This window comes from Motacilla alba, chromosome 1 (genome assembly GCF_015832195.1).
Source record: "Motacilla alba alba isolate MOTALB_02 chromosome 1, Motacilla_alba_V1.0_pri, whole genome shotgun sequence".
Classification (NCBI taxonomy): domain Eukaryota; kingdom Metazoa; phylum Chordata; class Aves; order Passeriformes; family Motacillidae; genus Motacilla; species Motacilla alba.
Genome location: NC_052016.1, coordinates 12289170 through 12316652, shown reverse-complemented (window position 1 = coordinate 12316652; position 27483 = coordinate 12289170). Strand labels below are relative to the sequence as shown.

Genomic DNA, 27483 nt, shown 5'->3' with positions numbered 1-27483 from the left:
TCAGAATTATTATGAGGCTGAGCTACTCTGCAAGTATCACTGCTTTAGTTTTCATCCCAGTTTTCATCCCATCAAGAAGTGCAGAGGAGAATTAATAGCTTAGCAATTGATGGATTACATTTTCTGCTCACATTTTTGTGAGGTCACTTCTCATTTTATCCTGAAGGAGTTGGCTGGTTATTTCAGTTTCAGTCAATTCATGGATAAGTAGCTGGTCAAAAGATGGGAAACAAACAGTCAGGAAGAAAAGGTCAGTTTTTAGAGTGGCATCTCCCAGAGATCAATGCTCATGTCCTGCTGGCTTTGTATGCAGAATCTATAATACAAGCTGAACTAGGAATATCTAAAATTGTACTAGAAATCCAAAGGTATTCATGGCAGTAAAGATGATGAGGATTTACCATAAAAAATTGCTGAAGAACCTTATGATACTGAATTGAAAACTGATAAAATGTCACAAAATTCAGTGTTATAGTGATGCACACAGATTAAAATGCTCCTGACTTTACATAACAAATAACACGACTGTACTAAGCTGTCACAAGACAGATCTTGTAGTTACAGCACAGAGTTGGCTATATAACAGCATCAACCCCCTGCTCAAAAGCAGAGTAAAGGGAAAAATGGAATGAAATTGTAAAAATAATCAGGAAAAGGAGGAAGCACAGCACTGCTGAAACCTAGGATATTCCTGCATATTGCTTATTGATCACAGTCTTGATTCCAAAAAGACACATGGAAACTAACAGACACAATAGGTGATCAAAGGTACAGAATAAAAGAAAGTAAGAATGGTCTATAAAACCCTGAATATAATGGATCAGATAATAGATGGAGAGAATAGACCCAAAGCACATCAAACATAAGTGGCAAGCAGATTAAAAATGTTAACAAAACAATTTTTATAAAAAGACACATTGCTACAGGATGCCACAGCCTCTAAAAAACTCAAACCTTTCCAAAAGCTACTAGGTAAACTTAAAGGAGAAATATTTGTGAAGGGTATTACAGACAAAGACCTGCCTCTGATTTAAAGAAGTCTTTGAGCCACAGACTGCTGAAAGCTCAATAACCTGAACTGAGAACGCATCGTGTGCACAGCATGTGCACTTATTACAGAGAATCTGGAATTCCTCCTTGGAATCTCCTGCTTGTTTGCCTTTTGCATTCATGCTTTGGAGCTCACAAGTATTGCAGCTGTCTCAGTTAGGACATTACTCTCTTCCCATCATCTCAGTTTGTTTGCAGATGAAATATAAGCACACAGTTAACAGTGTCACTGGAAAAAAGTCAAGGATGCACATGTCAACAGCATTCTGAGGGAAAAGAAAGTTAAAAAATATTTTAAAAGTTAATTTTAAAGGAAGTCATCTGAAGTGAGGTGTTCTTTCATGGGAAAGAGTGCAACTATAGATGGGTATCTGAAGCATCACAAATAATTTTTTGTTATTGGTTCTATGACTACATTCCTATGTCTCTACCATGTTTATGGATATCTTTTGTGACCAAACTTTTTGACAAAAGGAAATAATCAATTCTACTCTTAGTAAGTTTTATCAAAGGAGAAAGCACTGCATGCTGAGGAGAAGAATCTGAAAAAGTATTGCCCTGAGAGAGTGGGGGCTGACTCCTGGATGAGCACATGGAGGTCTTATGTTTGCTCCACAGAGTCACAACACTGTCTTGTAAAGATTTTAGTATCAAATCTTTCATCAGCAATAAATAATTTACTTAGGAGAAAAAAAGGAATGAAAGTATTCCCAGACTGCTGGTATAGAGATGTGGAAGGCCTATGAGTAATTTGATATTGCATGGGGCCACAGGAGCATGAGAGGGATCTAAACTTTACCAGGAAGAGCACAGCAAGAAGCTGGAGGTGTTATGAAGGTGTCTGGGGAGCTTCACAGAAGATCAGAAGCTGTGCTATAGAGGTTGCAGAAGGCAGCCTGAGAACCAGGGTAACTGAGGCATGAAGATGCAGCTGATGTCTGTAATGGAGCACCAGGACACAGGGCTTTATTAAAATAAATAATTGAAATAAATTTTTCCTTCTCCTCTGACCCTGGAAGGTATCCTACAGATGCTACTCAGAAAAAAAATCTGTGAAAGAGACACTCAAGGATCATGGAGTCCAGCAGAAGATGCAACACAGTGTTGTCAGACTGTAACTGCACAAACACAGATGAAGTGCATCACCAAAAAAATGCCAAAGAAATGAACATACAAGAATAGTTTTCAGTCCAAGCAAGGACTACTTCACAACAAAGCTCTTCTGATGTTTCTATTTGGTGTAGTGATGCAGTGGCAGTGTCCATAGATCACTGCAGTGTGGCAGAATGCAAATTGTTGAATAATAGGATAACCATCTGTTGGATGATGAATGGTTTGGCAGAGGAATGTGGCCAAGCCTTCCTGCAGATACCCACATTCACCCAGATCTCTGCCAGCTGCCTGAGCAAAGGGCACTGAACATCAAGCTGGTTTCTATGTCACGCTCATCTGCAGCTCACCAGAGCAAAGCCCTGACTGATGAGCCTGATGGCAGCTCCAGTCACACAGTGGCAAGGCCAGTTTCATATACTGGTGTTTGTACTGGTGTAATGTTTGCCTGCAGACACTGAGGATCTGCTTCAGGCCTTTACAACAGTCTCACTCCATAGTATTGCACTTCCAAGAATTTTGTAGTTTTCTCTGTATCTTGACATAGTTTAATTTAGGCTGTTTGTGAACTGTGTCACTGGAATACCTTTTGTTCTGTAAGTCAGTTGGATTTACACCTTGTAATCCCCAGATGACATAAAACTTTGAGTTTTTCTGATGGTGCATCATAATAAATCATCATCTGGCTGATGATAATATAATGGGCATAACATATTAACATAATTTATCATTCCTGTACCTTGCTCAGGGGATATTTTACCTTATCATATATTAGTTGCCACTTCCATGACATACTACAGTAAGACATCATCAGAAGGAAATATTTTAAAGAAATAGTACTTGGATATCAAGGCCTGGTTGGAAGGGGCTTGGAACAACTTGGGATAGTGGAAGGTGTCCCTTCTTATGGCAAGGGAGATTAGAACTACAAGATCTTTAAGGTCCCTTCCAACCCAAACCATTCTGGGATTCTGTCACTATTCCCTGACATCAAACTTGCCACTGGTGCTAGACCAGCTGTAGTTCATTTTATAATGACACCCTCTAAGCAGTTGGAACTCTTGCATTACCTTCATAAATTCACCACAAAGCTTCATCAAAGTAGCTGAAAATTGACCTTTTAGAGTGTCCCTACAAAAACAATCCAGCACATTTATTTCACATTAAAAAAAAAACAACTCCAAATTACCTAGCTCAGAATCTTGGAAAACAAGGACAGTTTTTAAAATTATTATTTTTAATTTAGAAATGTTAATTTCACAGAGGTAGGTTGTCAAATGACAAAACTTATTAAAGCCCAAATTTGCTGAGAGACAGCCATTTTAATAATTTTCAGCATTCAGGCACAGGTGCATGGCAGCCATGCTTACATGGAAACTTGCTTTATATATGGGTGCAACTTCTGCAGGAAGCATCTTTTTATGCTCTTTGTGTGTACAAAATCATATGTACTGACAGTCTCTTCTTTTCCAATCATCTGAGTTACATTTATATACTGAAAAATGAACATATGCATATATGAATATAAAGTTAGGAAATGGATTTCCAAATCTCTGGTGGACAAACAAATGCATTAAAACAGGAAGCTCTAGCACAGCTGTGCCTCCACCATCTGAAGGCAAACACTTTCAGGTAGAATAAATCAAAAACATTCAGCAGAACTTAATGACATTTTAGGAAAATGCATTTTTCTACTCAGTCTCTAGATAGCTAACATCCTACTCTTTAGCTCCCACTTCATTTCTGCATTATGACCTTGTATACTTAAGGAAATTAAAGGCAAACAGTTATGATATCAACAAAGTTATGAAATACTAATGCATGGTTTTGGTTTCTTGTTGTTAAGGTCTTTTGTGTGAAGTGCTAAAGTTCAACCTTATCTTCAAAATCTGTATCACTTGAAAAGAAACCAACCCAGAATGCTAATCAAGATGATACTTATTTTCACACTCACAGCAAAGTAGGGTGTATTTTACAACAAATGCATTCCTCAGTTGCTTGTTTTTGGTATAGACTGGAAATTCCTGGAGCAGCCTGGTGGTCATTCTTAGGAACTCCCAACAACCAGTGAAAATCCAGTGAAAGAGCTGAAGGAAGAACTTGAATCTTTCAGAGGATGGGGATCATACTTTCACCCAGTAAAACAGCTCTATCAGGATGAAAAACCTTCAGGTGAACTCAGTGTCCAGTGATTTAACACCACCAAAAACAACACTGGAAAGAAGCCACCATTCTTTATCAGCAACTTCCAGAACATTACTTGATTTATTCCAGGTACCAGAGAGCTGACTAATTACAGCCTTAAGAATGTGCTCTGGGAAATTGATACAGATCAGTCCTCTATCCTTAAACTTACACACCTTCTGGAATACTCTCTGAGACTCTCCCCATGACTACAGCATCAGTAGCTCTGGGGCATGTATTCTTCTTACCAGTGAAAGGTAGATTAGGCTGCACTTTCGGCATAACTCAGCTTAATTTAAAAAAAAAAACAAAACAAACCACAACAAAGTAATGCCCTCCATCCCCAATCACAAAATAGTTAATGAAAGCAATGAACAATCTTTTTTCATGTGTATTGCTTTTTGCAATATGGACAGTGTTTCCATGGACTAATGCCATAGCATTTTATTGCACATTTGATCTTTTTTAGTGCCTCAAAATCTTTCAGTTGTATAAGATTTTCAGCAGTGGAATACAGACAATTGCTGCTTCATTAAAAATGTATAGCAAAAATAAGCATGAGTACACTTAAATAATTTTGTTTATTTTGGCACTTGAGGGTTGAAAAGCTCAGTGTTGAAACTGCCTTCTTTAGATTCATGATAATCACAGCAAATGCGCCTCAAGTCAGATAAACAATCTTGTTTTTGTTTTGTTGCTCAATTGTCTTCACAATTCCCTAAAAGCCTATAAAAGTCTTTTTTTCAGGTATGCTGACCAATAATGATTTTTTCAAGCACTGTAACCAAATCTGCAGTTGTTTTTCATGCTTCATATTTTATGTGTATTTCCAAAAACAAGAGGTGATTTTGCTGAAATGATTAAACAGGAAAATGGTGCAGTAACACTGCTCAGCCATTTTGCTCCTCAGCATCTTTTACAGCTCCCAACTAACTACTCTCATGGCAACCCTCTGAAGAAGCTGCTGTCTCCATTTCACAGTGGGAGAAACAGAGACAAAAGTTGAGGACCATCAAATGTTCTGAATACCTGCAACTCCCACTGGCGATAACTGGATTTCTGAATGCTCATTGTCACTGAAACCAGGCTGTAAATGATTTATATGGGTAAAACATCACGGTAGAAGAGACGAATCTCTGAAACAAAGTTTCAGCTTATGCAGTTGCTGGGTTCCTGAGCTGTGCCTTCATCTCACATGTGACTTATGATAGATTTTTTACTTATAGAACAAAATAATGGTCAACTGCTCTGAATGCTTATGTAGACACCTTTCTCCTTTGCAGTGTTTTCACTTCAGTAAAAAACCCACATACAGACTTTAAAGAATGAAGTAGGTATAGGCAAAGTACTAATTTGGTATGGAAAAGCACAATTATTCTCAGTATGCACCTAACCAGGAAAGGATAAACTGTGTGACTCAAAAAAAGGTATTACCTCTAACAATTCTACCTTGGAACATTCTTTATAATGCTTACCAGTTCTGCATTATATTCCACATGCAATGGAAAAATGCTGCTGAAGTTATGAAGCCACAGAAACACATATAAACCTCTAGGCTGTTAAATAATGAATCATACTCACTATAATAAATGAAACCTTTTCCTCAGTGCAACACTGTGTTGTATACCCCAAAGTACAGCAGTGTTGATCTCCTACCTCTGATTTTGTAAACACTACAAAACCAGCAGAATGGTATTCAAGCTCTAAGATCACACAATCTGTTCAATTTTCTTAATTTTTCTTTTTCTGTTATTCAGCTTGCATGCTAACTTTCATAATGGAAATTCAGTTTCATATTTTAGGCTTGGATTTGTTTTGAGGTTTTTTTTTTTTTGTGGTGTGTGTTTTCTATTAAGTCTTATTCCTCTTACCATTAATTTGATTAAACACGCATCAGCACTATTAAACTGCAGGAGGAAAATGTTGGGTTTCTTGTGTTGCTCTGGGACTTGTCATCGAGCCAAACTCACAGATGTTTCAATGAACACACAGCATTTGGTCCATTTCTAGGATAAACATTGTAGTTTGCTTTATCCACACTGTCATGACCCTGGATAAGTAAGCAGCAAGATAAGCTAAGTCCCCTCACCTACTCTGTACTTTTGATAAGCTGACACAAAGCAGGAAGCAAAAGTGAAAGAGGCAAAGTTAGGGAAAAGGGAAAAAAAATCCATGTGATTTTCATGCCTCATCCCAGAAGATTTCCTTCTTTGAAGATTTGTTTATTGTATTCCCTTTTGTGACAAGATACATATTTTCTTACAAACAACAAGGCAGATAGAAGTAGGAAAAACTGTGAAATTACATTTAGCAGCTGGGTAGAAATGTGATGGCTCATAAGTGCATGAATAACCCTCCCAGAATCCTCATGGGGTCTCACCAGCTTCTGTTGTGCTCCTGAAAGATACTGGCCTATAAAACCTCAGTAAGACAGAAAACTGGGAATTGGTATTTTGAAGGACTCTGACATAAAGAAAACAACACATGTGCCTACATGAAGGAATTGCTCATGAGCAATGAACAGCTTGGTCTATGGAGATGTCAGCAACACAGCAACTGCAAATAGAAGTGTGTGATGCCAATGAGACCTGCAGGAACGCTGAGCAGCTGGGAGGTGCTGTTCGCATGGGCTATAAAACTGGTGTTGCACAGCCAGCAGCAAGAGTTGTGTGCATATTAGCTATGAAAAATAGATTTTTTACCATAAAAAAAAAATCTATCAAAGTACACATCTCTCTAGCAGTAGGGTACATCTCTCTAGCAGGAGTGTAAGAAATTTGGTGTAGAGAGGCAGGTTCCTTATAAATGCCTGTGCCAGACTAATCTCCCATGAAAAAAATTACAGCCCCACTGGAAAATGTTCACTGTATTTTGAGTTTGTATTTTGTATTTTGAACAAGTACTTTAAGAGGGAATTTTTAAGAGACACGTCTTTAAGGTTTTTTGTGAAAAGCACCAGTATTTCAGTGCCATGATCACTCCAGCAGCTGATGCTTCCCAAAGAAAGATAACTCAGAATAAAATCACCCATTCTGACAAATGAGATGCCAGCAGTTTGTGGGGCCCAGCCTGTGTGTCTGCTGTAATTAAATTTGCACACAAATTGAAGCTAGCAATGAAACAGCTATTTCTCTTAATGGAACAAACCTTCTGGACAGAACTTTCAGAGCCTGAGGTAGTCATCTCTATTTTGATGAATCTTTGGCATGCCACATCAATCTTTACTTAAAATTTTGTATGAGCTTTAGATATTTCTATTTTACTGCAGAGATTAGCAAAGAACATCTGATCATGTACAGCTGACATTAGTCAAATCAAATACTTTTTGCTACTTGTTATGTCAGTCATCCAGCCAGGAGATGGAGCAATAATAGGCCTTTTTAGAACAGGAAAAAGGCAGCAATCCTGTATGATGGATATTTTCATTTTTCTTTGGGTTTTTAGGTGAAGGCCCTGGGGGAGGCTCCAGGTTTCCTCCAGCTTTACTTCTGAGGGCCCTTTGCTTGGGCTGCCACTGACTCTGCTCAGGGAGGGACACAGGAGAAGGGAAGATGTAGCAGGCAAGAGATAGCCTCAAGAAGTTTGTGATGATCTGGCAGCCAAACCTCAGAGAGGAGAGGAATAACTTCCTAGAGATGAGAAGGCACAATTCATAAAGTACCTGACTAAGCCTAACCTTCAAGCAAGATCTGCTTTTTTTTGCCCAAAGTTCTGGCTGACTCAGGGTCCTGTCACAAGCCTTTTCTCCTCAATTTCCAATAGGGACTTAAAGCCCTGCTGAAATTAAAATGTTTAACCATGAAACCTGGTATCTTCTGCATGTCAAAATGACCCTTAAGATGATTCTGTCACCTACACATACCAATAGGGTATTACAATTCTGTGGAATTGGTTGTTGCCAAAAATATGTACAAGCCCCCTCACTGTTCTCTCCTAACTAAGAAGCACATGTTATTTAAGGTCCTATTTCTGACAGAGGCCAAATGTTCTATATGCAATTGGAAAGAAAAAAAAATATTTAAACCTCAGCAAATACTGAAGCTATGGATCCCAGCATATTTCTTTCAAGAAGAGTGTAGCAGATCTGCTAAACAATTTTTGAGCATGACAGTTTCATGAACTTTTGGCAGCTCTCATTTAAAAAAGACTGAAAAGAAAATCTGCACACACAGTGTGCATTCGTTTCATTGAATAATTTACAATGTATTGTGGTGTGGATTTTTTTTCCTTTTATTCTATAAACTGAGCAAATTTCAGAAGAAATACTATGCAATGAAATATATTCCTTTTGTTAGTCACAGCTGTTAGGTGTATCTTTGTATTTGCTCCCTTTTTTCTATACCTGCTTTTATTGTGACATTGCTGCACCATGAAAAAAAACCAGAATTTGATCAAGAGACTAAAGGAATCCGAGAAAGTTTTTCAATCTTTCTGATAGAAAAAAAAAAAAAAAAAAGAGCCTAGTCCAAGAAAGTTATTGCTCACAAGAAATAATCCATTTATATGGTACAAAGCATGCCTTCCTGTTTCAGTGGCAATAGCCAGCATCAGCCTGTTTCCAGCACAGAGGAACAAGGGGCAGAGATGAAATCTTGAGAAGCAGACAGGCAAATGCACAAGGCCAGACTCACTACAAAAACATGAGCAGAAATGCTGCTGACTTACCCTAGTGCAAGTACAAAAGAAAGCCAAGAGTTATTTCAATTAGCACATGGAATAAAGCCCCAGTTTAACCTGGCAATTCAATGCCCATCTCTGATCCTAAAGCCAAGGCGGACTGTGGCAATCCTGCTTCCATTCTTACCCAGAAGAGCTGGCTATAGGAATATGTTGCACGTGAGATATTAAACTGGAAACTGTGCAAAACAAAATTTTAAGGCTACACGGTTGAGCACAAAGAATGAATAAAATAATTAAATGTGTGTAATTACACAGTGTTAATTAGAGATGCTGGAATAGGGATCCTTGACTCCCCTGGATGATTTGTAGGGTGCTCTATTGACTTCCTCCCCTTTAAACAACTCCAAATGTTTACTGAGTAAATCTAGACCAATATATGATGTATTCTTTTCATTTAGAACAACACAACTGAATCATTGTTACTCAAGACAGACACACACCAGCTCTCTCAGCTTCTGGGAATACATTTTCATCCCTAATCAGCATCTGCACATTTGAAAAGTATCCTGAGTAAACCACAGCCCCAGCACAGGAGCTGTTTACTTTTAAAACACATTGAAATTACTTCACTCCTGTAATGAACTATACTAAACTTATAAGGAAAAGATTAGGCAGAGAGCTATTCCTGAAAAAATTATATCAAAAATCAGACCAAGGGAACAAAGACCAAATTAAACTTTATATCAAGAAGATTTTCTTAAAGATGTTGCTGAATACATTATTTGGCAACTTGAATTAATTATTCTAGCTTGTTAGAGAAAAAGCTGAAGCGAGTCTCTTCACCTTAGGTACTTTCACTAAGCCAACAATTTCATTACTAGTCTGTTGAAAATTCAGTGATCAATTCAGAGAAATGTCTTTAAGTACATTAAGCATAATACAAAAGGGACACTACAATGATTGTGCAAGGCTTATTCACTGGCAGAGAATGAAACCAGGGCCAGGCTGGTGGACATCCCATGCTTCTCCAGGAAAAAAATTACTCTGAACAGTGTGTCTGCCTACATATTTAATCAATAGTGCTGCTCCTGTAATTCTAGGAGTGTATCAGCACTGAAAAGCCTCTCTGTGTTTAAAAATAAAATAAATTAATCTATAATCATGACATTGCTAAAGAGGCTGAAATAAAAGGAATGGCTAAGTGTGGTGGTTGACTTGCAGGATTTGGGCATGAAATTAATACTTTCTTGGAGTTCACTCTGTGTGTTATAGTGATGAATTTAAGGTAGATTGTGTAGAGAGAGGCAAATATTTTATAATTGTTCCCAGCTTCCTCATTTTGGAGAAATGGTTCTAGCATGTTTTTCTTAGGCTACAACTGGTTGTTCACCAAGTGTTCTTTTGTACAGGCTGCGACAGCTACAGTGGGAGAAAGAGCTCAAGGTAATTGTTCATGCTGGATAACACCATATCCACATTTAGGAGTATTTATTTCAGGAGAAGTTCTGAAGATTTGGGAGTCATTCAGCCTGAGTAAGGATAAGCAAGTTTCTAAGGAGATGTGCAACACATTTATGATGAGATTTACCCTAGAGCTTTTTTTTTTAAACAAAGAGTAGGGTGACTGCATTTTTATTCAAAAGGGTTTGTAGTAAACCCTCAGATATAGATCTTCAAGAGGGAATTTAAATGAAAAGCGGAGTGCCTGATGGAAAAAAAAAAGTGATAGTTCCAGCTCCAGAGGGTCTGATATAAAACAAGGTGCAATGAAAAGAGGAAACAGAGGAAGCACTAATAGATAATGCACTGAGAGTGATGACAGAGGCAGATAGAAATCAGGGCAGAAATGAAAGCACAATCAGTGATGTGGTGTTATGGGGGAGGATGATAAGTCTCAACTCAAAATGCACTTCAGCTAATTTTAGTAAAATAATGAAAAATCATAACATTAAGCATGGTGACATTACTAAGAAGAAAATTAGATCTTCCATGTGGGTTCAAGTCTTTATATATATCCTTCTTTATATCCAAATGCCACACATTTCTTTGTGAGGGCAGTTAAGCATGTTCATCTAATGCCTTGCAAAAACAACTATTTTGAGGTAGTAGTGAATTTGAGTTTTTTAATGACTCAGTTTGCCAAATGTTTTACTCCACAAAACTGACCCCGGTCCTCACTGAATGAATTTCTGACATTTGAACTGTGAACCAAAAACCTTATATGAAACATGCAGTGATATGAACCTGTGAAATATTTTATAGGAGACAACAAAAAGCCATGAGATTTCTTAAGAATAAAAATTCTTTCCCCCCTCAAGCCCACAGAACTGAAAACAAAATTCCACAGCTCTAGAGCAGAAAAAAGTGAAACAAGGAGTCCAGAATACAAAAATATAGTTTCCTTTTCATGCACTAATACACAGAGTTACTGCACATAGATTTTGGAATTATTTTAAATATAATAAATATGAAGTTGTGCAGTTCTTTTTAATATTCTGTTAATGAAGAGATGCTTACTATTGGGAGGCAAAAGAATCTGTGAGCCTTTGGGCTGAGGAGGATACAGCCACAGTGAGGCAGTCAAGGACAAGATACCAGATTTGCCTCTAGAGCACTTCCAAAAGCGCAAGAAACAGATCAAATATTTTAGATACTAAGGGCAAAATCCCACAGTGCTTAGTCAGGCAAAACTCCCATTGGCCTCAACAGGAGTTTTGCCTGAGTGAGGACTGAGCAAAGACTGTGATGTCTGACCTAAATTACCAGAGTCACACCAATCTAACACGTTTTTGAGCCAGACGAGCACCGTGCTGCAATATTCCTGTGACATTCTGCTTAAAGGGAAAATCAGAAACCACAAACTGTGAATCATCCTCCCCTCCCAACCCCCCCTTATAAAGAAGGGAAGAACTCACAGCTGGGCAAGAAGCTGCTATCCTGAAAGTCTGCCAAAGAGCAAGACTAAAGAAGAAGGCAAGGAACTAAAAGTTTACCATTGGAAAGTTTTGAAAATGTGATTGATTAGGAAAGTGCACAAAGGAGATTCTCAAGGGCTTGTGTATGACTGAAGATAATCTAGCTTTCATTCTTGTAAGCAAACAAGCAACAGTGAAAAGCTTCTTTCTGTAGTTATCCTTTTGATTTAGGGCAAATCAAAATTCCTACATGGTCAGTGGAAATTCCTCTGGGTTGATTTCACCGGGGATTAATTTAGGTGAATAACTAGGCCAGTCTTATTCCCAAGTTACCATTTCTATTACAGAAATATGAAAGTAGACTAAGTTTAACACGTGTCTACCTTGCTTCAGAAACCTCCTTCTGTAATTACAGAATCCTATTTACAACAACTTTGATATCATGTACTGGAGAAATATTAGTATCAAAGTGAGCAGAAAAATTCATAGCATGTGAGACGTGCTTTTTTTTTTTTTTACTTCCTTCTTCTAGCTTAAGTGAATACCAAAATCTTGACACAACAGCAATCAGCAGTCCTTTGTTATCTGTGAACTCTTCCATCGTTAATGTATCCTAAACCCTCCCAGATGTACAATATTACCCAGAGAAGCAGGCAGGATCATAGAATTATTTAGTTTGGAAAACACCTCTAAGTTCATCAAGTCGACTCATTACTCCATCACCACTGTGTTCATCACTACAACACATCCCTAAGTACCACATCCACATGGTGACTCAGCATATCCATAATGCTGATATTTGTCTCTAAAAAGTCCCCATTTGCTCTCTTCACATAAGTGAAAAAAGAAAAGGAATATTGGTTTTCCCTAGACTTGTGTTTTGAAGACTGGATATCAGAATTCCAGGCTAAAATCAATTAGGGTCAAGTCCTTGCTAAATTAACAGAATTTGTTTTCTGTGTTACCATTTATTTTCATGGAACATGAACATAAATAGTGTTTCTGAAATTTTATTGCCTTTCTCATTTGATAAATTTCAAATTTATGACAGTCATTAAGAAACATGGGCCTAGCCAGTCACATGCAAATACAATGCAGGGTAATTCCTCAGGAACCAGTCTGAAAACCCTCCACCCCTTAAAAAACAGTGCAACCATATGTCAGATCTTTAGCACACAGGAATTCCCAACTCTGAAAAATAAACAGGCTTTCATCACAATCTAGCAGCACTGCTGAGAATTTTCCATTTCTTCCAGGGTCATAACTCTTTGCTGTCCAGCTGACACAGCCAGCTCAGTGCAACACACAGCACAGCAGGGGAAATGAGACAGAACTGTAAATGACCTACAGCAGCTGAAGACACAGGATGAGTCTCCACCTCTCCAAGCTCCTTCAACTTCAGCTTTGAAATATACACCTAAACAACTGACTGATTTTAAATAACCAAGTTCAACAGGTGGTTGGTTTTGGTTTTTAGGTGTTTTTTTTTTACTAGAGTCAAGAATTCTTTTAATTATACTCATGGACAAAACACATCCTGCTGTGTAATATGTCAAGATTTAATTATGAAGCTTTACAAAAGCCTGGTGAAGCCAAGTGCTTCAAATTTTCAACCCAGTTTTATATGCCTGTATGCAGAGTAGTTACTTTTTACAGTGGTATTTAATGTGGCTCATAAATTCCCATTGAGAGTGGTACAACAAATGAAAACGGAAAATCATCCAGGTCTTATTTCCTTTTACCTAGCAATAACTAAATAAAGGAGTTAGAGCTGAGCTGTTTGGCTCACTGGAGCTGAATGGTTTTCTTTTCCCAGTGAATTACTTACCTCTTGTAAGCACACAGTAAACAATTTTTTTAATAGTTTCTTAACTCATCTTTGAAAGGTACCAGTAGTTTTTAACGAGAAAAAAAAAACCCAAAAACCTACATGAATAAGCTATATTCTTTTTCAAGGCTTTTTCAGGAGATTGTCCTGCTTGTTCTATAGATCAAAATACCATAACCTATGGGAATTACTGTCAGCTGACATGCTACTGAAAGCAACTGCTTTGACCGTAATGGACTGCCTTGAAGCTCATTAAACAGTATATCAGGAGCTGCGCATAGTGCAGGTGTGTTACAGCACAAGGAAAGGTATTTTATGATTTACTGCACATTGGTCAATACAATGAATACTAAAATCCTAGGTGAACTGTGATCCTTCATTTGCAATAAACAAAACAGGCATTCAAGATTACATTCATTCACAGAATTAGCAACAGAGCAGTAACTTTGGTTTTATGCCAGTACACCTACTTTTTTAATCCTAAGTGTGGACAGTATTGTTCTGAGTGAATAAAGATCTCACTAAAAATGTATAAGCATGTTCTGCATGTTTACAGTAGCTTCTTCAATTGTAGTTTGAAAATGGCAGTTCTCATTAAAAATTATAAATGCATGCAATCAAATCCCAGCTGTGTCTGAAATTAGATTAATATTCTGAAAATTGTTAGCTTAAAAAAAACCCAAACTATTAGCAGTAGAAGGAATTAACAACAAAATGACTGCTCATAGTATGCAGTGCATGTATACAGACACATAGAAGTGTACTGCTTACATTTATGGGGCTGGTTTCCAAGGAGAACAGTGTGCACAGATAATTTTTCAAGGTTTTCATGCCCAGCTGAGAGATGAGTAACTCTGGTGCCGTGGTCAGCCCCATGTCTTTTCAAATCACCACCTGTAGCTTTCTGAGATTCATAATCCTCTTTTAACTCTTACTTCAGAAATTATTTGCGAGTGCATTGAATTTTTCAACCTCCTCTGTCCTTGCACAGCTACTTAAGATTTGCTCAGAGATATAACATTGCCTCTTTGTATGGATAGAATACTGGCAAGTTTTGAATCTTACACCAAAGACAGATTTGACACCTGTGACTCTCTATGAGGGGAAAAACTGCAACCACCTTCAGAATTAAATGCCACAAACAGATTCATCAAGTATCTCCTAAGATGCAAAGATACCCAAGAGCACCAGCGCTACAGATCTACAGTAAGTAGTTAATTCTCAGTCCTATGAAACATTTGTAAATAAAACCACTGAGAAATGTTCAGAGAGTCAAACAGAGAAACAGCAGAAGCACATACATGTAAAGTTCAAAACTCTATTTTGTTAACATGAAAATGAGAGGAGGAGCCAGAGAGACAAAAAGCTGAAATCCAAGCTAAAAGAAAGGCAGAGCTTGCAAGTCTTTAAAGGCAGCATCCTTTATATTGATTACACTGCAATATATTCTTCTAATTTGAAATTAAATCGGATTACAATGAGTGATTGATGTTGCTTTGAAAGCCACATTAGGAATGAAGTATAAAATACGACCTTTTTTACAGCCAAAATCTTAGGACAAACTTGTATTGAATTCATTAACATCATAATTTTGGGAATGAAAAAGTGAAATGCAAACTTACAACTGTATTTCTCTGTCAAATCCATATTTGGTGTTCCTACTTGGAGTGGTGTGGAAGAAAAAAGCAGGGATGAGATTAAGCTTTATAATTGAATTCGACCATTAAGCTCCTTTTAAATTTCTGCACATCTAAATGCAAATTTGCATGCTTTTTTGTATGCATTCTCAAAACTCAAATGACTGTGGAAGTGAGTACTCACAGAAATACACAGTTTGACAAAATATGGAGAGAGTTTAATTTTACATTTATGTTTCACTCCTGTCCTGGGACCTCCCTCCTAAGGGTCTGCCTTTGTTGTGATCTTTTCTAGCCTGTTTGTTTCTATTACTAAATTTAAGGAGGGTTAAATAAACCAGAAAAACTCTTAGATGAACTTGGGATCACAGCTGGATAAAAGCTGAAGAGAGATTTTGAAAATTATTGTTTCCAAACATTTACATTTAGTCACAGACATAGTTTCATCTTCAGGGGCTGCTACAAACAACAAAAATAAATAAAATAAATAGCAAGCACCACACCCTGCACTGAATGGCTCAGTTTGGGATTTCTGTTACTTTTAAACACACAGCTACTAATTGAAAGTCATTTCACCTCACACTGGTACAGCCCAAAAGGCAAAAAGTCTTTTTTTCCAAGACACTCTTCCTTTGGCTACTCCTTCACCTGTTGGCCACTTGTCCTTGAGGATGCTCTGCCCAGGTCACCACAGCAGATGACAGAGGCTTGAAGAGGACACATGCAGAGTGTCCAGCCCCAGGCATCCTCTGAGAGCAGGGAATGGATCCAGGTGAAGCTGGCACTCATAGGTAGGTGGCTCATCTCACCACCAGTGGACACAAATCCCATCACACACTTTACATCCAGTTACTGCAATTCTCACAACTGGGCCCATCAGCACAGCTCTTGTGAACTTGCTTCCTGCCCACATTCTGAGATATTTACTCTCTACTTCAAAAAATGCCAGAGTCCCAGCAGAATAATTCCTACTGTTACACTGCAGTTAAAAGCAAACCTTTGTCCTCAGCAGGGTGGTGCCCAGTTAAGAGCAGGGACTTGCAGTATCTGGGGACTGCCAGAAGCAGCTGGATTCCCACCCAAGAGCACAAGAATCCTGATGAGGCTGGATGGCAACAAGTGACCTATCCAAAGACAGCCCCTTTGGGATCCCATTGAGGTCTGTAGCTCTAGTCTGGCAAATAATATTAGAATCTCACATAGTAGCCTTGGAAGGATATTTTATTTTTCTAACATCCATTCTAAACCTCCCCTGGAGCAACTTGATGTTTCCTCTCATCCTGTCACTCATTACCAGGAGCACAGGCTGATCCCCACCTGGCTCCTTTCAGGGATTGTAGAGAACAGTAAGGTTCCCCCTGAGCCTCCTTTTCTCCAGGATGAGCCCCTCAGCCCCTCCTCATCAGACTGGTGCTCCAGACCCTTCACGTTGTGTCACACAAGGAGTTACAGAGTTGACACCATTTATGCTCCACCTTAGGTCACCAATGAGTTTTTAAAAAAATGGTTAATGCAGACCTTTGCAGCTTCTTTTTCTCAGTGGTTGCCAATAACCAATTTACGGTCCATGATTAATTCTAACTCTAAAGTAAATACCTAGGCAATATGCTTGCAATAGCACAGAGTTTGTTCAGAAACTATTGCTAACATCCCAAATTAATTGGAAAAACATTTGCACCTTGTTTTACTTTTCAGCAGATTAAACCTTCTCTCCCCAAACCTTTTACTTGTGTACCACTCAGGGAAATCCAAAAGTGTCTTGTAATGTGGAAAGTACATAACAAAGTCAAAAAATAGGAATGTCTCATCCCAATCCCCTCAGAGTTTTGCTACTTGCTAGTATTTATAAAGATTACTGGCATCAATCTTTGCTCCTCTAATGAATCTAATAAGTCTGAAATCTTCCTAGATGGGTTATTTCACCCAACTGGCTTGAGCAAAATCAGACCCATAAAGTTTACAAAGTGATTCAGGAAATACAATGCAATAAATCAATATTCTCTAACTACTATTGTGGAAAGAAGAAAATATTTCATATGGTAAAGCTGAATGAATGAATTCAGAATGCATTCAGAAATAAAGCTGATAAAAGAAATCTAGAATACATTTCTTTATCATATAATTCCTGTTTGAAAGCTGTTTGTAGCAGCTTTTTGTCTTGCTAAAAATCAGATTTAATGCAGACTATTAAGGTGTTACGTGTAAAAGAAACATCAGTTTAGTCCTTTTTGCAGTAGTGCCACAAATTCTGTTCTGATTATAAGTATTTTGCTGTATGTAAAGAGTTGTTCTGAGGCCATGTGGTTACTTTTAAAATACATGTGAACCCTGACCATGTTTTAAACTAAATGAATCTACAACATCTAACACAGTCTATCTAAAAACAGAGATGCAAGAGCACTGACAGTGCTGTACATGAAGATGTGAGGCTAAAAATATCACTATTCAATATGCAGACCTACTCTGTGGATTTCTTACAGTTACGGGGATGTTATCAATAAAAATCTCTGTGGAGAGGAAACATGAATTATAAACTCAGCAGAATCTTTGAGAGAACACTGAGGGTTTAACTTTCACACATTGAAATCACAGTATGGAACTAAAGAGCTGCTATAAAATCCTCCAGGAATACACAAGGCCTGCTGTTGGGAAGATGTTCATGAGGGAGATAAAGGTCATTGCCAAAATGATGGGCAGTGAAAGCTGAAGGAGGATTTGGCACCCAATGTGGGCTTCTTGACCCTTCTGGTACCATGAAAGCTTCCCTGAGTCCTCCACAGCCACTGTGACAAATCTTTCCTTCTTTGTGTCCCCACCTTATTTTGGTCAGAGCTGTGCTGAGTCCTTTTAAAAACTGACAGGGTTTTTGACTTCCTGCTTGGTGTTACTACAGAGAAATCTGCCGCACTTGCTCAAGGGGAACATGACCTCAAGGATGGAGCCCATGGAAGGCAAGAGCATCCCACAGAAACCTGGCTGTCCCCAGTTCATACAGAGTGAGTGTGACACAGAAGATGGACTGCAGCTGTCAGTCTGCCCTTAGGAATGAGGGAAGGACACTTCCCAAGTACCACAGGTGACAGGAAGAACTGGGCAGGCTCTGCCACAATGACTAAAACAGTCAGTGTGTGAGGATCCACTTGCAAGGACAGGAAAGCTGGAGGTGAAGGAATAAGTGATTTGAAATGCTTTCCATTTCCCTTATATTTGACTCTGTTGCTTTGAACTCTTCCCATTTACAAAGTTTTTTGTTCATGTCATAATGTACACAGCATTTTCCCACCTTAGTTTCAATGCTTTTTGATCTTCTTTGTGGGGTTCATGGTCAAAACAGATTCACCTTGGATGCCTGGCTGCCACAGGGATCTGCCACTGCTATCAGCCTCTGTGACATCCCCTCCTGCTAGACATGCTCTAGGTACCTGCTCAGCAGCATTTGGTAGCTCAGCACCTGGCTGCAGCCTTGCCAGGGTGGAGCAGTGGCTCTGAGGCACTTCTGAGTTCTACACCCATACCAGGCTCTCATGTTAAGCAGCTGGATGAAAAGAAAAACAGGGAGCATTTCAAAAAAGCCTGTTCCAAATTTCAAGGAAGTCCTTCACCACAGATAAAGGAAAAAAGGAATATGTCATGGCTCTGTTTGTTTTTTTCACAGCATAGCACTTCCTGATTAAAAGCAGCTCTAGCCTTGATGACCAGGACAGGCACTAACTGCTCTGTGAAACTAATTGTTCTGTGTTGGTATCCAGCAGAAAATTACAGGATAAATAATAGCTGCAAGCCTCCAATTCTCATTTGGTATCTTCCCTGTAGCTCACTGGGAGAGGGGCTGCCTGGCCATTCCCAGTGCCTGGCACCAGCTGTGCCCATTAGCCCAGGCTCAGAGCTGAGACTGTCACTTGACTCCTGTCACTGGGGCACTGGGTGCCAGCTGAGCTCCTCACATGGGCCATTAGCCAGCCTCAGCCCTCATGTGAGAACCTGCTCAGCTGCAGCCATGTCTATCTTCCCCTTCAAGCCTCTTACTAAGAAGCAGGGTGAAGCAAAACAGGTTTTGAGAACAAAATGAAGGAAATTTGCTGCTATAAAGTAAAATCTGGGGTCTTTTCCCCCACAGCTAGCATTTTAAAACCAATAGAAAACTTTGTAAAGTGACTTGTTTTCCTCTAAGTCAGCTTGCAGTTCTGTATAGAACCTCTAAGAAACGGAAGTTCGAGCAAAATTATCAGAACACCTCTATTTTAGGCCTAAACTAAAAGTAAATATATAGTCTACATATATAAATATATAAGATCTAAAATCCCATTACAGTATCTTAATTGAATTCAGTAGATGCATCACAACACTTACTGCAGTACAGAGAAATTAGATGAGTTCCTTATTTTGGCCATACATCACTTTTTAAAGTGGAATAGAAAAAAAAAGGTAAAATAAATTATTTAATGTTCATTTATCTTCTCTATTACAATTCTGTCACTGTGCCCTACCATGGGAATATAAAAATTCTGCACATTTTGTGAGAGTAGTAATGAGAACGCACTCTGCCTCTGAAATAGTTTTAGTTTAAATGATAGAGATGAAAGTTACTCAAAAACTGTTGTGATAATAACTGCATCTGAAATGTAGTCTGGTATGAGAAAAAATGGTGTATTGGGACTTGTCTTTTGTCTTCTTCAAGTTCAAGAGTTTTTTCCTTCACTGGACCCCCCCTACATCACCATAAACCAAAAATACCCACACCAACCCCCCTCACCCAAATCCCATTTTCCAGTTTATTTGCATCACATAAGGAATTAAGTATTAGTAAACTGACACCTAAACCTTGCAAAGGTCCTACATGTCCTGCTAGAAGATAAACTTCAGTGAAATAAAATTTAAAGTCTAATTTATGAAGGCAAGGCTTGCACTGGCAGTGTGCTTCCAACAGTGAAGCTGGTAAGATTCTCTCCTCTCCCATCTCTCTTTTACAAACATATCCTTGTAAATGAACACAAATTGCCGGAAGAGGAAACAACACGGGAAAAGAGCTTCCACAGCCAACAAAACCACAAAGAATGAAAAAGGTCTCCTGTGGAAACCCAGGGTACTGGGAATATTTCTTTGTCTGCTCTGAGGTGTCCTGACCCCCAGGGGAGCACTGGCTTTGACCCTCATTCATGGAGAAAGTTTCCTAGACTTCAAGAGAGACTAGAATCCACAAAAGTGTGAAATAGATTCTAGAGAGTAGTGTAGGTGTATCAATTGGTGAGAAATGTAGATTTTAGGATTTTTAGTATGTCATGGATGGAAGCAAGATGGAGGGCACAGGGTGTCATCCTGGGTTTCTTCTTCATGCTTCCTCTTCCTTCTTCTTCATGGGTTTGGGTGGCATTTTGTAATTGGGCAGAAAAGTCCGCATCGGGGCTCTTTGGGGTCAGTTATTGGGTTAAAAGGGAAAATAATCTAGGTGTCAGTTCTTAATTGGACAGTTTAGTCTCAAAAGGCCTTGTTACAAGAGATTGTTAGCCATTCTAAGCCTTCTAATGAAAAGTTGTCCAGCTCACAGTAGGGAGACTGTTTTATTGATAAGAAATAATAAACACCTGAGTCTGAACATGAAACTACCATCTTAAGTGCCTTCAATCCAGACCCAGAGAAACCCACAACTGGGAACCCCCACAGTCTCCCACTTATACTTGCACATTTGCTTAAAATAAACTTTTGCCAAAGTTTATTACCACATCCCTTAGCCAAAAATCAAAACAACTTCCCTTAGCACTGCCAGTATGTTTGCTGAATCACATGGCTGAGAAGGGAACAAAGCCAATTCCAACTGCTTTTCCTGTGGCACAGACAAATCTGGACCTGGAATAGAAGATGCACCAGGCAATCAGCTGCTCAAATTAGATAAGAAACTCACACTTGTGGTGTAGGCAGCTTCGGGGTCGTCCTCCAGCACCCGTGACAAGCCAAAATCGGAGACCTTGCACATGAGGTTGCTGTTGACCAGGATGTTGCGCGCCGCCAGGTCCCGGTGCACGTAGCCCATGTCCGACAGGTACTTCATGCCAGAGGCAATGCCCCGCAGCATTCCCACCAGCTGGATCACTGTGAAGTGCCCGTCGTGCTTCTGCAAGGGGAGAAACAGCTCAGCTACTTCCCATTTGTTTCATCCCAGTGAGATCAACCACAGCTTTTATTTAAAACACTTCTGTCACCCGTCCAGCAAAGCTGCCCACTTGCAAGCTTGTTTTTTCAAGGACTTAAGTTGCTTGGCAGTGCATCCCATCACATCTCTCGTTGTGCATCTTATCCCCCTTTCCTCCACATTTTCACACATTTCACAGTCTTCCTACTGACAACATTTAATTGCTTTCATACTTGGTTACTATGAACACCTTCCCCCAACACTATTTTTAGTACAAGAATGAGAAAGGACACAAATTTCTTCACCTATGGTCTCAGGAAACAAAGAACCCTCTTTTTATTGTCTCAGCCTTGATTGTCTGCATTGAGGTACTGCTGTTACCTCACTTTCATGGTATTTTTTTGGGGAGGGTTTGTTTGTTAAAAAAAAATCCAAAAATAATTTGAAAAAAGTTTGGGGCTTTAGCTCATTCTGCTTTTGCACCTAACACCTAATCTCTGAACAGTACATCAGATGGGGTGGAATTCAGGAATTCAGCTTTGCCAACATTTTCCTGGCAGATTAAGGTTACGCTCAGACCCATGAATGTATTAAACTGCTTGACACCTGAAATCTACTGTAAATAAGAGTTATGGCATTAACTGTGCTTGCCCAGCTGGGCAGCCTTGCTGGGCCTCAGTCTCTCCATCTGCAGCATCATCAAAGTTAACACTTCTCTGTCCTGCTTCAGACAGCTCCTGAGTTATGTGGCAGTGGGGAGCTGCACAGAAATGTGATTGCAGGCTCTCTGCCTTGTTTAGACCTGCCCTATCTACCATTCCCAGCAGACTGCTTGCAGGAGTATTTTTGTGACCTCAGCTGGCAAACGTTTAGCTTCTCATGGATTATTCAGTGACCCAAGGCTTTTTATGTTCTCAGGAACAGCCAAACAAAAACAATTCCTGCAAACAAGTTAACTTTCCATCTTCTCTTTCACTTTTAGCATTAGGCTGCAGACAAATAACAAGTTCTGATCAGCATTCAGGACACTTCTATTGCTTAGCTCATGCATTTAAGGAAGATGATTTTTATAGGGAAGAAACTTACAGGAAATTCAGCAAATTTATTAGATTCAGCAAAATAACAGGCTTTGCTATGCTTAGCTTTATCCCTGGTCAGCAAAGTATTTCAGCATTCCCATAATGATTCAATGATTTGGGGCCTACATCCAGCTAGTCATTTAAAGACAACAACAAAAATCAGAAAGAAAATGGTAAAAGAAAGACACCAACACACCTTGTCAGCTAGATGACCTCACTGCCTTATTATTCTTCCCAGCAACATTTCTACTGAAGGAGCAGTGCCAAACACCACAGTCACCTCCCCAGAAAGGATGTTTAATGACACTTATTTGAAACCAGCTATTTACAACTGACTTAGAGCAATTTTTTTCCCCTTGAATGTGTCAGTGTCTTATGTCAGGGCAGTAAAGCTCTTCTGTTTCTAAAATCTCCACACTGAAGTAGAGACAGCTCTCCCCAAGTAGAGACACCCTCCCTCGTCACCATCAAGGCCATAGATGAGCACATAGTTCTGCACTCAGCTGAGGCTCAAGACACAACTTCTATGAGTCCTAAAGTACCAGGGACAGATGTTTTCAATAATCTAATTCCGTCCAGCAATTAAGCAAAGAGGGACAAGAGATTATATTGTTAACTACTTTAAGCTGCTTCCTGTAAAGGAAGGACAGGAATTTTAGCCAATGTTTTTGTGATGAGGCCACATGGGATTTCTGGGTTTGTCTTTTATTTAATAATTATAATTGTTCAATTGATTAAAAAATTAGAAAGCTGGTTGCCAACAGTTAGTACTCTTCACACTTGCCATGTACGGATTACTTTTTTCAGCTAACGCTAGAATTAGGATTTGGAACAAAGTGCCAGCATCTGATTTTTGCAGAATGACAATTCAAGCCCCCCTCTACCCCCACAACAAAGCATCAAACTAAACCAACCCCTCAAACCTCTAGATTTTACCTCCTCCTTAACAGCTCAATTTTTTCAACAAACCTCAGAGTCATCTGCAGCACTTCCCTTAACCTTTTGTCTTCTTGGACTGCAAGCATTCATTCCTTCCTTTTTTAATTTCTGCTCTTTCAAATCTAGGCCATGCTTGGCTGATTTTTCATAAAATGTAACCTTTTGTCTGCTCTTTCCAAGTCTCAGTACTTGCCTTACCAGTATAGATGTAATGCCTGAGTTTAAAACAATCTCATGCTTTTGCCATTCCCTCCATCCTTCTTTCAAATTTTTTTGGGATTCTGCTTTGACACAAAAAGTTAACCTTCTTATCTTCACTGTTAAAGAAATGACAGACCTGCTAACGTACCAGCTGCAATTTTATTCTGTCCTCCTTCTCCCTCTGTATATTTCTCAGAATCCTCTACTGCATCTGTTCTCCTCTCTCTTTTCTCATGCTTGGTTTTATATTTTCTCACTGCCAGCCTTCCAGTTGGACTAACTACATTTTTACTGTCAGCAGAATGTCTTTTCTCAATCAAGTCTCTTTGTAATCACTTTTACATCAGTTTCCATGCCAGCTGTATCCCCTTACAATCTATAAACTTATCATTCAATACATCAAACATTTTTTGATATAAGCTGATTGAGATACAGACTATGAGCTATATTTAACCTTTTGAAAATTCAGCTAGGTTGATGAAATTATAGCAGGTAGAATCTGACCTCGTATTTTCAGCATTTTTCAAGCCCTCAGGTACAATCCTTTGGCAACTTTCCACTATCTTGTTTCTTTCACATGGCATATAGGGAAATAAAACACTCATCTGACTGATAGCGTGGTTGTTACCCAGGGCTTTATTCTGATTCCCACAGCATAGATTTGAAATATGTTTTTGATAGGATTCCCACTGGGCTGTTAAGGGTGTTAATCAATACTGGCAGCAATTCAGACCTCAGTGGACTCACCACATTTATCCTCTCATCCCATTAAATTTTAATCAAGCTTTGATGGCTTTTCTAAATAAACTTTTCTCAACAGCTGGGTATAGATGCAATATCTGAGTAGTTGCTCTTGCATTCACGCAGTCCTTAAAAATGCCCTGAAAAATTAATTTTTATTCAGCTACAGTTTGCTTTTAAGAACCTCATGTAAGTGAAATATTCTCCTCATGTTACAGACCTTTCAAGAGCACTAACTTATAATGGGCTGCTGAAGAAGTTGTTACTGTAGGGAGGAACTAGGATATCCAGAGTTTCTCTCATTGCATTTTGCCCTCCGCTTCACTTTTAGGCCTTTATCCTCTGTGCAGGATTTACTACAGGTCTAAAAATTTTACTGCAGATTATTTAGATCCCATTTTAGATGGAGAACAGCACTGAAAATGGTGTGTCTTTGTCTAACTTAGATCATATCCACCACTGACACTTCCTATTGGTCACTGGGTGAAAGATGCAGTTTTTGATATGCATTTATTGTTACAGTTTTACTGTGCAAAGTAAATGGTAGAACTTTCTCAAGATAAATCTTCCAAAATCCAAGTTGCAGCTTGGTATTTCTTGGAAGTGTAACTCATGCTTCAAACCATCACATGTGTCACACTGAAGTTTATATTTTTGGTACTAAATGAGGTCAGCTGATAATTTCTTCTTCATTCAACTGTTGACAGAGCTCCATGCAGACTTAATTATTATTAATGGATTCCATTAATCCAATTTCTAATTACTTTAGTTCACTTTAAATGCTAATGAGTGATCCTACACAGAGTGCAGAACAGCCCTACCCCATATTCCTTCCATCCAAATTCCATTCCCTCCACACAGGATGTAGCAGAAATTTCACGAAAATCATATTTCTCTGGCTGCTCACAAGTATCTCATGTTTTAGAGAGAGTTTTAAAGCCTTACTGAAGCCAAAGTTTACGAGATCAACTGCTTCTCAAAGCCGGAGCCCTGCTACAAAAGGAAACCAGATCTGTTTGACAGAATTAGTTCTTGACAAATCCATGTTGGCTCACACTTATCTCTCTGTTATCTTCAAGATGCTTATACTTAGTTTGATAATTTGTTCCAGAAATCTTACAGCAGTTGACATTAAGCTGACTGGCCTGTAATTTCTTGGCTTCTTTTTTCCTCTCTTCTAAAAGACATTCAAAATCCCTTCATTTAAAAGACACAGGCTCTGTTCTGATCTTCTGATTTTTCATTCTTGACAAATTCATAAAGAGCACACTGAGAGAGTCCACATCACCTTTCAAATTCTTTTTCCCTTCAAATACAAGACCATTTGTAAAAAATTTCTTTTTGCTAGGTACTAAGAATATCTACAGTATTTAATGTATAAGTACAAATATCTGCATATTAAAAATGCCCAGCATTTCTAAACTAAATTCTCACAGCAGCATCAGAAATGCTGTTTTATACATCCTTTTAGGAGGGTAAAACATTTCTTGAGAACAAACACTGGCTCTGTAGCATCAGTGACACACCTTCTCAGTGCAATCTTAGGTCACTTAAATGCATGCTGCTTACTATTTCACTATTAAGGTAATGCAGTCTTTCAAATTCACTTTCTAATTGCTCAATCTGATTTCAGTGTAAAAAAAAAAGAAAAAAAATATCAGCAGTTTCTAGATTCCCAGTGCACATTTCCTCTTTCCTCCAAAAATCAGTGCACAGACTGATTTTTGAAAGCAAAATGCCACCTTTATTCTGCCAGGAAAGGAACGTGCCTCCAATAAATTAAAGTGCACATGAATGCTGCGTGGGAAAGCAAAAAGAAAGAATATTAGTTATGAGCTCCAGTGTTTTTTGCCTCTCTGAATGCAGATAAATAATAACAAGAACCATTAAACTTAGGAAAGGCCATCTGGCTTTTTTCCCCCCACAGCCTACTCTGTCTAGTGAGGCCATGTTAGATGGATATACAACACACACTTTACAACACTGTTTCACAGAATCTGCTGCAAGTATTCATTTTTGTCTTCTCTCGCTTTCCCCCTAAACTTGCTAAATGTGTCTGCCACAGCATCTAAACTGTAGCTGAAAAAAGGGTGAGTGTGATGGCAAAGCTGCTCTGAGAATAACTTCATAACGATTACTGCAAGAAACAGCAATATATCACAATATTTTCTCTGTCTAGTAACACTTATCTTAGCCTCTGCTAGGCCAGCCTTGAGGGATTAAAGCTGAATTCCAGGGTTTCATTTGCTGTCTGCTGCACCTGGTGCTCTAAGGCAATTAAGCTTATTTCTTATAGACTCTTAAAAAGAAAAAAAAAAAAAGTCTGGCAGCATTTTCACTTACTATGCTTGCCTGCATATAAATCTAGCCTTTTTCCTCAAGTATTTTAATTTTCTGAAGTGAATGGAAATCCATCAGCACCAGTTTTGAGCAGGAAGAGAAGAATTACAACAGCAAATAGTAACAATGAAGAAAGCAAGGTGGTGCTGTGATTACCCCAGGTAAATGCATCCCTTCCTTTTACAGCTCTGAGATTCACAAAACTGGGAAGACTGGAGCAACTTTCAACCCTAAATATCTCTGTCTCTTCAGCACACCTTGGACACTGAGCAGGAAACCATTCTGGTAGTCTGCAGCTGCAGAAAAATACTGAAAGAATTTTGGTGATACTCTATTCTGGTGATACTCTATCCTGGTGGTACTCTTCTTGGTTAATTTTATGTGATTCTGTGTAGCCAACCACAAACCTCCTCCAAAAGGCAGCTTCCAGTTCCTTTTCCGTGTTTGAATCCATGGCCACACTGCCTAGTGCACGAGGAGGTGAGCACAGACCACAGCCAGCTCAGAGCTCTCCAGAAATCATTCTTCCCTAGAAGCCGCCTCACCTCCTAACCACCCTGTTCCTTTCCATGTGATGCTAAATCCAAATATTTTAGCCAAAAATGATCCCTTAAATGGAGCTGGGAAAAAAAATGGAGCAGATGAGATTTTAATCTGAATATCCCTGTGAATCTGTGAGGCACAGGCTTGGAGAGTGGGCTGAGTGGGGGAC

The 27483-nt window shown here is 38.9% G+C and overlaps 1 protein-coding gene across 9 annotated transcripts in view; it reads right to left on the bottom strand.

Annotated features, from left to right (window-relative positions):
• The window catches only part of EPHA6 (EPH receptor A6), a 381012-nt gene that overhangs the window by 27924 nt on the left and 325605 nt on the right, over window positions 1-27483 (bottom strand). For all 9 annotated transcript variants that reach the window (XR_005258586.1, XM_038150645.1, XM_038150636.1 and 6 more), the window contains one exon: window positions 21244-21453. Coding sequence is in view for 8 of the 9 variants with exons in the window: in XM_038150645.1 (XP_038006573.1) it covers window positions 21244-21453 (210 nt within the window). In the remaining variant the exon portion in view is untranslated. The remainder of the gene's footprint in view (window positions 1-21243; window positions 21454-27483) is intronic.